The 12,652-nt window shown below is 31.3% G+C and overlaps 4 protein-coding genes and 1 non-coding gene across 5 annotated transcripts; 2 read left to right on the top strand and 3 right to left on the bottom strand.

Moving 5' to 3' along the window:
- Positions 1–1,212: 1,212 nt before the first annotated feature.
- Positions 1,213–4,938, top strand: LOC114880565. The gene is made up of 4 exons (XM_029196703.2): positions 1,213–1,842; positions 2,540–2,875; positions 2,983–3,217; positions 3,291–4,938. The coding sequence occupies exons 1-4, from the start codon at positions 1,764–1,766 to the stop codon at positions 4,204–4,206; spliced, it is 1,566 nt and encodes a 521-aa protein (XP_029052536.1). The 5' UTR covers positions 1,213–1,763; the 3' UTR covers positions 4,207–4,938.
- A 64-nt stretch (positions 4,939–5,002) lies between these two features.
- On the bottom strand, positions 5,003–7,057 carry LOC123988519 (RRP15-like protein). Its single transcript, XM_046288847.1, is given in 6 exon segments — positions 5,003–5,496; positions 5,498–5,599; positions 5,683–5,899; positions 5,975–6,347; positions 6,429–6,579; positions 6,689–7,057. Coding segments are annotated over 5 exon segments (774 nt in total). The 5' UTR covers positions 6,484–6,579; positions 6,689–7,057; the 3' UTR covers positions 5,003–5,469.
- A 6-nt stretch (positions 7,058–7,063) lies between these two features.
- Positions 7,064–10,404, bottom strand: LOC114880577 (zinc finger protein 2 homolog). Its single transcript, XM_046288959.1, is given in 27 exon segments — positions 7,064–7,356; positions 7,434–7,777; positions 7,863–7,902; positions 7,904–7,930; positions 7,932–7,976; positions 7,978–8,013; positions 8,015–8,076; positions 8,079–8,187; positions 8,599–8,649; positions 8,652–8,686; positions 8,689–8,716; positions 8,718–8,761; positions 8,764–8,802; positions 8,805–8,862; positions 8,941–9,033; positions 9,035–9,044; positions 9,123–9,181; positions 9,184–9,228; positions 9,230–9,273; positions 9,276–9,446; positions 9,495–9,537; positions 9,539–9,637; positions 9,737–9,777; positions 9,780–9,818; positions 9,973–10,035; positions 10,110–10,167; positions 10,384–10,404. Coding segments are annotated over 27 exon segments (1,950 nt in total). The 3' UTR covers positions 7,064–7,110.
- A 649-nt stretch (positions 10,405–11,053) lies between these two features.
- Positions 11,054–11,660, bottom strand: LOC114880576 (signal recognition particle 14 kDa protein; the record flags this gene model as incomplete). Its single annotated transcript, XM_046288958.1, has 3 exons — positions 11,054–11,323; positions 11,405–11,517; positions 11,585–11,660. Coding segments are annotated over 3 exons (306 nt in total), but the record flags the coding sequence as incomplete, so codon positions are not given.
- A 56-nt stretch (positions 11,661–11,716) lies between these two features.
- On the top strand, positions 11,717–12,640 carry LOC114880575. The gene is made up of 2 exons (XR_006830122.1): positions 11,717–12,325; positions 12,410–12,640. It is a non-coding gene; the product is annotated as an uncharacterized LOC114880575 (transcript).
- The last annotated feature ends 12 nt before the right edge of the window (positions 12,641–12,652 follow it).

Here is a 12,652-nt window from a genome sequence, read left to right as displayed (position 1 = left end):
AGTGTCTCGAGGGGCTGTAAGAAGGTGCTGCGCCCCACAAGCTACGAAGAAATTCGAGGGTAGTAACGTATCCGACACACTGGCCTCGTATACTCAATCTAACCCACATATTAACGAACGTACAACGAATAGACGTTTCGGTCTCTTGTCAGCATTATTTTTGTAACGGAACAAGGATTTGAAAACGGAAGAAAAGTTGAAGTTAACAGTGTACATACTGCTTCTTGTAAATCAATATTTACAAATTCTGATTAAATGAAACTACTATTTAAAACGAAACACGACAAAGGTGTAATCTACCCCGGTAACTTAATTTTTCTTAATAAACACATACTCTTGTGAATTCGGTTTCCGTGTGTGACAATCATGCGTGTGAATTATGCATATGGAATTATTGAGATACGCTAATCAGATTAATCGGTTTCGGTGTTGAAAAGATTACATTACAACAACGTTAAACCAAATTATTCTGCTGTAGATAATTTTCATTTGAAAAAATGAAAACGATATATCCAATTATTGCAAGAGAATTGAATACCATGAAGAAGAGGATAATAATTTAGAAAATATCGCATAAATGCACAATGCATCGAAAGTAAATAATATGGCGCGCCTTCATCTGCAGTCAATGACGTCAAAGTCACAAAACGAAGGGGACATTAACAATGCAATTTCACAATTGAACAGGATGTGTGTGCTGGATTGAAATTTGAAAGAAAAGTTTTCGTTAAAAAAGTGACGAATAAAAATTATCGTCATATATAATATGGTGAACCATAACGAAATATCCTATATATTATAACAATAATTAAAATGTTAATGTCATGCGTTTCGCAAAGTTTATCATCGTGCGACAATTGAATAATAATTAATAATCCGAATCAATATTTTGATTTTGATTGTTTGAAAACCGCACTGCGTCTAATCAAATCGATCAGTACACTGTTCGCGGGAAATTTGAATTTTCGATCGCAGGTACAGTTCGATTGCAACACAATTTAAATGTAAGCCTAACCTATTAGTGAAAAACAAGCACGGCAATTACGAATACATAAACATATATTAATGTACAAGATTATGATTAAAATGAATATTTCATCGATGTGAAAGTTCATAATTTGACAATAGAATTTTAAAGAGAACTTACCAAATTTATTTTCTTAATACGAAGATGAAATGATACGTTATAAGTGATAAAAAAGGAATCTACCGAACTAGCTGACGAGGACGTTCCCTGATTGGGAAACAGAAGTATCAGAGGCGAAAAGCAGCAGGTTGATATTAAGTGGGGAGATATTAAAATGGGTCAAGAGTATCTCCTCGATGACAGTGTACGTTGTTCGACATCACGCTCGATGCCTTTGTGAAGAGATTATCCCGCGAACTTGTCACATGAATCGTTAATATCGCGATACAAATATCGTTCTCGTTTGCAATCTCGTTAACGATGCGATTGGATCGAAGCTTATTCGATACACAATAATCGTGCAGTCGTGACGTCACTACGCGGGAGAATTCAAAATCCGTTGAACAAAGAGAAATGAGATCGTCGACTGTTACAATTATTAAGCGCACTACTTGTTAGTACGATTACTTAATTAACTCTGTTCAGTTAGTTCGAGTGAAATAAACTCTAATTTGAATCGCACGATGCAACGTGTTACGAGCAACAACAACCGTGTACCTGGCTGTCTTACGTTTAAATATTACTGAAGGGAAAAAAAGAGAGGATATTTTCTGGTGAGATATAAAAAATCTTTTTCATGGTGGACAGATCGTGGAAAATCACGGAATCAACAACCACCACGGGGACGACTTGGCTGTATAACATCACTACCCAAGGTAATTATAATTTTGAAAATTGAAGGAGATCTTCGTTACATAATTTTGAAATTCAAGTTATACGTAACTTGACAATTTTACGATAATTTTATTGCCCCTTATTCGAAGTTTTGCTTACGAAACGAGCGGACACTATAAACTTTTCCAAACGTTAGAACACGATCGACCTACTGGCGCCGGCTGCTATACGTCCAGGATTACCGCACTCTTCTCACTTTCACCTTGCTATACTTCCCTCCAAGATAACGTAATTTATTCTGTTAGCATAAGAGAGAGCGATTCCGATGCCCAAAATTACGCTTCTGCTCGTATGATAACCAACGAAATAAGCTTTTCAATGATAAATCTTGCGATTATTCTTGAACGCCCATCCACAGGATGTGAATGAAAAAGAAAAGTAACGAGTTAATCTGACAATAAGATGAAAGCATCGAAGGATCGATAAGTAATATCCATGTCGCTACGATTTGATCGCAAGTAGCCACTTGAAATTGAAATTATATGAAAATTTGTCGGGTAAGACTGGAATTTTGCCAAGAACGCGTATATTAGTATCGCTCTTTGCTCCGCATTGCGGATTTAAATACGTTTCTTGTGTTTACGAGTAACACATCGAATTGTTATTTCGTAACGTGTCCTACGAAATGGTATTCTAATTATTATTATTATTTTACAATAAAAGAACTGAATGTTTTAGGCGAGATGAGCAGCAGCGGTGGGTTAGGATTTGGCGTCGGCGTCGCCGGTGGTCCAACCCTCGCAGCCGCTCAGCAAAGCCAAGGGGTAGCTGCTCTCCTAGTGATGCTTGCCGTCTTATGCTTTATTTTCGCCTATTGCTGTTGGGGTGCACCGTTCTGCAGGTCTCTATGTAGAAGACATTGTTGCTGCCGGTTAGAAGATCCTGAACCAGATTCACGGTTTAGCAATAACGATCAAGCGATGGTAGCAACACCGACCATCATTCTCTTACCACACGGTAGAATGCTTGTTGTCGACGGTACAATCTTCACCCAGTTCCAAACCGATCCGACCGGTACGATTCCATTGTTGTTGAAAATATCCCTAACGAGAAACGAATTTATTAGCTTGTCTATGATTGATAGATGATGGTTTCACTAATAGATGCTCCCTTCGAAACAGGTTTAGACTTGGTGGAACTCGGCGATAGCGTGTTACGAGCTCAAAGAAATCCACGAAGCATAAATCGACATCAGCTACAGAATAGCCAAGGTAGCATCTTAGAGATGGACGCTGAAACGCCCAGTAAAGACAGCTTAGGATCCGTTGGGTGTTTCCCACCTCCAACTTACGAAAGTATCTACGGAAAAGAAGAGTCAGACATGCCACCGTCGTATTCTGATATTTTATTGCATAGGTAAAATTTAACGAAATGGAAATTATTCTCGTCTAATCGTTTTGATTCTTTAAAACATTGACCAATTTCCTAGGTTCGCCAATCTTCCTCACGAGATAGACATGCACGGTTTTTGTCACGACGGTAAAGAGGAGATTGAGATGCAGAGCCTAGATGGTTATCCGCATATACTAGGTAATCCTATGAATACAATACCGTACCCTTACGCGACGATAGCAAATTTTTCGAGTCAAAGTTTTCCACGAAGAAACGTCTCGAGAAATCCATCGATCATCAGCAATCCTCTCGACAGTTATTTCGTGGATAATGAATTAGAATTGTACAGGATGAGCCAGGGCATCGTACCTCGAGTGTTTAGCAATGCGAATTTTGAAGCCCTTAGAACTTATCAGGACGAAACTTCGTTTCACACAGAGAACAGTAACGAACATCAAATGCGGAACGAATTAGTGTCGGAGAATGGAAATCATTGTGTTTCGGATAATACCGTTCGAAACAACGAAAGAATGCAAGGGAATAATACCGATGAGATATCACGAAATATAACGACGGGAAATGATCTGATGAACACGAGGAATCTTGTTCGTAGCTTGTCGAGGATCAGCCAAGAAAGCAGAAACAACCTGGAGAATTCTCAAAAAGAAAATCAAGAGAATGGAGTAATCTTTGTTCGATTATCTCGTTCCGAGGATCGCAATAATGGTCACGGTTCTCATAATTGGTATTCCGTTGCAAACGAGAACGATAGATCGAGAACGCAAATCAATCAAGATGATCAATCGAATTTGAGAAATGTACATTCGGAAAATCCTCGAGCGGATGAAACTAATCGCAACACGGAATCAAATCCGATAGAATATTATATTAGAAGCCAAAGTATCGACGAAAATGTTGGAAGATCCCAACGATTGGAAACTGAATCTAATTACTCGGACGAAGAGACCAGTAATTTCGGGGCTCTTGCTGATATTCGTGAAAGCCGAGTATAACATTAAACCTCTACGTTCACAAAGCACATTTGGTCCTCAAAAATACTTTGAAAATATGTTACGAGCAAATGATTACCGGAAAACTTTTTGACCAAACGAATGTTGATACTTGCATCCTGTAAAAAGAAAAGTTATCACTCAAATAGAAACATACTATTATCTCGCGAACTGAATTAGTTTTTATTATAATCTTAATTTTTTTTTTCTTTTTTGTAATTAATTTTATAATACAACAGAAGTTTATACTGAAAATTGACAGTCGGGTTTATTTGTTTTTTCTTTTTTCTCTTTCTTCTAACAGATATTACAATAGACTTCAGATTTGTTTGTACACAGAATAATAAAGAACAATAAAATAAACGTGTATAGACAATTTAAAAGTTATACTATCCAAAACCAAGAGGAAGAATTAATAAAAATTAAAGTTCGAAATATAATTTGATATAAACAGAAGGAACAATCAATTTAATTGTGGTAAATAATAATAGAAGAAAAAAGATAAAACAAAGTTAGTTCAGTCCGTCCAAGAGTTAATTACGTATTAGGTTCGGTAAATGTTAAGAAAATAATTGCTATAAATCGATTTAAACATTTTTTACCTGTTGTTAGCAATCCATGGTACAGACTATTTATTATGCATTTGCTTTTTACATTGTTTTACTGTAAAATACTTAACGATTTCCGATATGCAAGTTTAGTAGAAAAGGCTTAATATTTGTACGTACCATGAAAAAATGATGAAAACGAAGTATATACAAATAAAATGTGCATAGGGTAACTGTTGAATGCATCAAAATTCTATGCGAAGATTATGTTATTAATACAGTTCATCAATTATGTGTAATTCGTCCCTAAAACAAATTGCGGCTTAAATATACAAACAAAAGTATAGTATCATTTTATAATAAAATATTATGGCATATTTATGCGATTTAAATACAATAAAAACAAAAATGAATTTTAGACAGAATCATGTTCGTGTTATAAACGTACGATAAATTATATAAAGAAATGATACGTTGTATGCATTATCATTGTTGTTGCATAGATAAAAAAATATCAAAATATAAATTATTAATAAAATAAGATATTTACTAAGAAAGTAATATTTTGTGCTTTTCTGTATGCTTTAGAAAGACAAAAGTAGTAAAGATACAGACTAAATAACTGAAAAATTGTAACATTACATTACTAACAAATGTTGACAACATACCTTTCAATCAATTTTTAAAAGCGTAAAACTATTTTACACCTTTCTGTAATTTAATCGTCGCTATCCATATCTTCTGGGGGCTGAAGAATCATCTTCATCTTCTTTACTTTTTCGATCCCAATCTTTCAACTTTGTTCCCATAACAAAATCTTCTCTCAGCACGCTCCAAGTTTCCTTGTCCTTTTATTAAAAATATTTTATTTCTTAATACTAGTATTTTCTGGTAGGAAAGAATATTGCTTATTTGAAACAACATATTGTACCTTTTGTTTACGACTTTTATTTTCTTCCGTTTCGTCCTTAACATTGTTATCTATTGGAATGCTTTTACTTCCACCCATAAGAACATCTAAGAATGCACATTTATCAATGTTCTTTAATACCCGTTCCCGTTTTCGTTCTAACGGGCCAGCTTTTGATAGTTTTTGATTAATTTCACCTTGTTGTTGTTTTACCGCGTTGAATAATTGTACTACACCTCTGTAATAATATATGTTTCAATATTTTGATTATATAAGAAAAATATCATTTATGTTCTTGAAATAATTCAATTACTTTGTAGCTATTTTTTGTAACATTCTTTCCCGTTCTCTATCTATTATACTTGGTTTTACCCTAATACCCAAATTATTTTTTCTTCTTTCTTTTGATTGTGTAACTGATTTTTCATCCTTATTTTCAACTTCTTCTTTAAACGTTTCTACTTCTTCCTTTACTTTTTCAATTTCAAATGACACATTTTCTTCATTTTCTTTTTTCTTCACGTCGAATAACTTTTTTGCCTTAGACAAAACTATTGTTTTTTTACGTTTTGGCTTTCTTGTTTGCAAAATCTTGTGCATAGCATCTGCCCAACCAGGATTTCCCTCGGTTTTATATGCAATGGTATCAGATTCATTATCATCGCTGCTTTCTTCTTTAAAACTTACTGCAATAATATTTGTTAAGTAAAACAAAAATTTTCATATAGAAAAGTTTATAATACTAAACCATATATTGTAATAATCACCTTGTGACTTTTTTTGTAGTTTTCCAATATTTATTGAACTATTTAATTCAACCATTTTTAAGCAGTTAGAAATTATGTAAAAAGATAAATAACTCTGTTGCAAAACGGATAATCACGTTCATAAAGTAGTTTCTGTACAATGTTGAAAAATCTGAAAAATATCGCACAGTGTGTATAATATTAAAAACTTGTTTAAATAAGTGTGAAAAAACCAATAATATAATAATAATAGATGTAAATAAAACATAACCTGTACATACATACGAAACTAAATACATAATATGAAGTTGACGTTTTTCAAAAATAACTTTTCATCTCTCTGTCGAACGAAAAACGTATATTTAATATAATATTTCAGTTATTATGCGTATACAACATATTTAGTCACAGTAGTTACATTAGGTTAGGTTCTGTAACCTCAATTTATAATTAAAACAGCCCAAAAGATGGCGCTTCACAATGTCTTACGAATCAAATACATTCATGTATATTATTCGTTCAACGAAAGACCTTTCATACGACGAGTTTTCGTTTGTTCTGCGCATGCTAATTGTAATTAGTTTAAATATTCATTGTCTGCGCAATTCAACTTAAAATCCTTAATATCAATAAAGAAAAAGAAACTGAACACTATGTATATGTATAAATAGAAAATTATTTAACTTTTTTTTTTGTTGTACAACTACGAATTTGATGTACATTCCTTAGAAAGTTCTAAAACGTGTATAATAACATCATCCACTGTTTTTGTTGTTAAGAGTGATTTTACCGTATCATCTTCTATGACAACTGTGAACAAAAGTTTGATGTTTTCTCTTAATCGTTCGGTAAAAAGTAATTCACTTTCAGACGTCAATGGCTGATGGCCGCATCTTCTAATTACAGCTTCTAGAATATCTTGAATAGAAGCATCAGGCCAACCAAACAGCTACAAGATATAAAATATACTGAATATTATTCCACCTTGTGTAGTTGTTAGAATTTAATATTATCATTATATCATACCTGAAGTGTTTCATCATCGATTAATATCTTTAAAAGATCCGAAATAGCTTTAATAGTTCATCGGTGGAAAGTCTTCTGGATTTTCCATTCTTGTTGTTTTTCTGCAGCAATTGTGGCAATGTTATATAACTGTGTTTGCAAATGCTTTTTCTCAACTTCGTTCATTACATCCTCTAATAGTTCCCGATGTTTTGCTTTGATATGTCTCATTAAACAATCTTGTCGAATGAAAACTTTATTACATTCAACGCACGATTGCGGTGGTTCTCGTCTATGAGTATTTAAATGAGCTTGCAAAGATGACTTTGTAGAAAAAGCTTTTACACATTTATCACATTTAAATGCTGAAATGAAAGTAAAATTTCGAATCAATTTCAAAGTTTAATTCGTTAAAATTTAAATATTAAAACTGAAGTGATTTCATCTTACGTTTAACTCCTGTATGAAGCAATGCGTGTTTAACAAGATCCCTCTCTTCTAATAAATCTTTTTTCACAAAATTTCACACGTGAACGGTGTTGCTCCTTCGTGGACGAATTTTTTTGTGTACATTTAAACGGGCTTTTCGATTAAATGCTTGTTCCACACACATCACAATAGAAACCATTTTCACCAGTATGGTGAAATATATGTGCTCTTAGTGAGCGGCCTGAATAAATGATTTTCCACAGTATTGACAAACGTGAAGTTTTTCACCAGTATGAGTTCTCTGATGTCGATTTAAAGTTTCTCGGGCAGCAAACTTCTTGTGGCACTAAAATAATTTAAAAAGTAATTAATAAAACACGTATATTTTATGAAATATTAAATTGAGCTCGTATTATTTGTGATATAAATTGAATATGAAGTTTAAAATATTATTTATTCCAGTAAAAACTTACATAAATTTTCCTGTATATAATGCTTGCATGTAATAAAAATATATAAACAAATTAGTATTGCAAAATGCGACAATTTAAGTATGAAAATTAGATTATATCGTTTGTGTAGGAGCTTTGCAATAATTAATTATGAAATTAATCGTTATATTTAAAACATGCTAATCGAAATCATATACTTGAAAAAGAAAATTTACAAGTCTGTATATTTATTTTCCATTTTCTTTACTGCAGTCATTCCTAAGTACAAAATTGTTCAACTATTTATTTAGAAAATCAATACTTACAAATTTACATTCAAACGGTTTTTCTCCTGTGTGTACTCGTCTATGTTTTTTTTAATGGCAAGAGATGATAAAAATGTTTTAGGACATAATCACATTGAACTGGTCGTTCTCCTGTGTGGTACGCGTTCATGAATTACTAGCTGTTGGCTAGTAAAGAATTCCTTGGACAGTATTTACAAGGCTTTTTCTGTCTTTGGGGTGTTCAGCATGAGTGCGCAAATGTTCCCGTAAATTATCTTTACGGGTAAATACCTTTTTACAAACCTATCAAAATGCAAAGTGAATTACTTTGAATTAATTTTAAAATAGAACAAATTTAAATGTTTCGAAAAAGAATCTCACTTGACAATTGAATGTATTCCATGATGTTCCCATGACAACTGATTGCATTATGTGACGATTTAAATGATAACTTCGAGAGAAATAAGTATCACACAGGCTCACACCTGAAATTCGTTGAGTTATATCTTTTCTACAGTTTTCAATACAATTCTTGCATAAAAAATAATTATATATGTACTTACCTATAAACCTTTCGGCCACAATGAGTGGTATACCGATGTTTGTTCAAACGATTTTTTATCACGAAAACGATTCTCCACATTCCTTACAAGTACAAGAATCGCATTGGCCAATGAATTACGAAGGTATGTCTTTCTAAAGACGATTTCTTTTGAACGAAAGGTCACAATTTTGACATTTATATTGACCACCATTGTGTGCTGTGCTTAAATCTTCAGCACAACAATGGCATTGAGTATCAGGTACAGGCATAATTACTGGTTTATCATTATTAGTTTTTCTGACCACTGGAACAAATCTAAAATTTGTAGTTTGTATCTTTAAATCTATAACGATACATTACAAAAAATCTTTACACATGATGTATTAAATACCTTCTGCATTAGAATTAATAATGTAATCTGAATTATCATCTTGTTTCTTCATCCTCTGAATCATAACTCTCTAGATTACTTAATTGCAATATATTCACAGAATCATCTTCTTCTCTGCACATATCTAAATGTTCTTTTAGCATCTGTTACAATTAATGATTTTGTTAAAATATATTATAATGAACATTGATTTACTATAAATTATAGAATAATACAACTTAAATAATTTGTTACATTCTTACATCTTGTGACTGAAAAACACGATGACACGTTACACATTCTAATCTGTTACAATTTGTATAATTTGACCACCTTGAGCAATAACTGAAAAATTATATTAAAAGGTGCTATAATAAATCAAAAAAGAGAAGCAAATAGTGTGAAATAATATAATCACTGTAAGATAATTTGAAAAGGTATGTAAACATAAACAATGAAATTTGATCACAAAGTAGAAGGCTATGTTGACTGTAGATACCTTTCATATCACTTGAATCATGTTCTGTAGACATTATAATAGTTTCTTGTGAATTATCCGGATCTGTAATAATCAAGCAGAGATATTAAAACTGTTATTAAAAGCTTAGGTACATCATGATGATACACTATGATTACCAAATAAATTTCCAATGTGTATTTTCATTAACACTGTATCCTCAACTTTCACAATTTTCTAAAACAGAAATGACGCGTATCATATGCGTACATAACAAACACACCGTACAAAATATAATATTTTCAATATCAAAATGTAAAGACCCATTATTTCCTCCATTATTTTTGTTTCTTAAATTAGCACAGTATAATATGCTTGGGGTTTTTCAAAAATTAAATGTACTTTTACGATCGTAGTTCGCGGTAGAAAGATAGACACGACAGATCACAATACTGTGGTAACGTCTATATTCATTACTTAATAATTAATCATAGTAATTAAAAAGTATATTCAAAGTGAAAAAGAATATAATGAAAATTATTGATAATCTTGCGGTGACTGTCGATCTGTTAACTTCTTAGTCACTTCTACGTGCCCCTGAAGAAATAATCCCTGTAAACCTGAACGTACAACAAATGGCCTACGTCAAGGGGTACGCCTTCCATATTTTTAATTAAACGTGTTTCCCCAACATGTTTGTAAATTTAGGTTAAAGATGATTCTAACGTATAAATCAAGTATTGTTACTTTACATTGATTTATGTACATTATTTTAATAAAAAACAAAGATTTAATCACTTGGTAAACGAATAATTTAATTGTAAATAATTATTAGTGTGTAATACTTTGTAAATTGTTTTAAAATACGCTTTGAATAAAATGGAATCTACATAATGCGTGTATATGTTTTGGTAACATATACAAGTTTATTTAATTCAGCTTTTTAACTGAAAAAATTATTCTATATAGAGTATACAAAAATCATATGATCAAAAACCACAGTTACGTAGTAAAACTTCTGTTAAAGTTATGAATGAAATTATAAATAACATAAAACATTTGATACATATATTTTTTTCATGTAAATTAATGGAATTCATAATTTACAAAATTAAACAACTTATTTGTGTTGGCATTATTTACATAAAATGTGATTTATTTCTTAGGCAGTATTGTAATAGACATTAAGGGAATTATGTTTTGTGTTATACAAAGATATATGCAAAAGCTTCAATAATAATATATAATATATAAATGTTAAACAGTCAATGGTATATCAATGAACTTTAGGCTTTGCAGATTTAACTTTTTTTAACTTTTTAAGACCATTAATATTTGATTTTAATAGATTCCAATAGGCTTGTTGAAATTTATTTACATCTTTAGAATGAATCTGAAATATAAAATATCTGTGTTAGATTCGATTGTAAAAATATAAAAAATAAAATAATATGCAGATATATTAACAACATACAACAGTAGAAATTTTCTTAGATCGTAAGGTGGCTCTCACTAAACAGAGAAATTCACTTGGTGTTGGTAACGGAGACTTTCCTTCTCTAGGTACTGGTTTATTATGTCCATTAACTAAAAAAAGTGAATTATCAATAAAATATTCTGTTTGAATACTATTTATAACATTGCAAATACTTACACCTTTTAATAGTTAATACAACAGAACCAGAAATTCGAGATTTGTCGAAAAGTCGTGTTAGCTCCACTAAAACTAAAAATTTAGATTAATATAAGTCCTGGAAACAATATTTTCGTTAGATAAGAAATACCGCATCATTTTCGAGTAGAACCATTTTGCTAAGTACACATATGTTTTAAAATTTGTCGATGTACTATCATACAAACAGTACTTGATCATCATTCTAAATGACAATCACCATGACGTGCGAGCTAATCCTTATGGAGAACCTACATGTAACGACCGAATGCTTTTAAGCTGTATGGGTGTATATACAATTCAATTTAATGAAATTTCATTAATTATTTAACATAATATGTATTTTTATTCGTAATTTTAAAAAAAGGGAACCCTAGCACCACGTATTACAAAATAATTTTCCTTCTTAAAATTTTAGGGATGTAATACATTTGCGGTTTGTAAAAAGTATGAAACTTATATAAATAAAAGTCAAAACATGTGCTTACGAAAATATTTTGTTACGTGAAAGAAAAATAATACAATATCATAATGAATAATACGAGTTTGCATATAAAAATTTGTGAAAGTGACAAGTGTATTTATACACTTAACATTAATAACATTGCAACAAATACAAATATTTGAATGGCTTCATCTCTCTTGCTTGAAGGAACACAAATTGAAATTAATGATTTTTTAACTAGTCTTGTGGAAAAACAAATAGCTCGGTGAATATTAAAAGTAAATCCAACATATTATATGAGAAACGTAAAAACTGTTTAATTGGAAATTCCATAAGAAGTAATAGATTTTTTTAAATTTTAGATCGGCTAACGTCAGAAAACGAGTCGGATTTTGAAGAGGAGATTGAAATTAACTCTAAGAAGTCTAAATTGACCAATTAATAATTTAAATACTATATTTTCAACTTTATATGTATAGTTGTACCATTATTTTATAATGTAGTAAATTTACTTGTATTGAGAACTATTGACAACTGTATTCGAACAATTGTGATGGTTAAAAGCATCGAAATAAATGAAATATCATTATGAACTATTATATTAA

This window comes from Osmia bicornis, chromosome 15 (genome assembly GCF_907164935.1).
Source record: "Osmia bicornis bicornis chromosome 15, iOsmBic2.1, whole genome shotgun sequence".
Lineage (NCBI taxonomy): Eukaryota > Metazoa > Arthropoda > Insecta > Hymenoptera > Megachilidae > Osmia > Osmia bicornis.
Note: the sequence above shows the minus strand (reverse complement) of the source record. Positions and strands in the feature narration are given on the sequence as shown.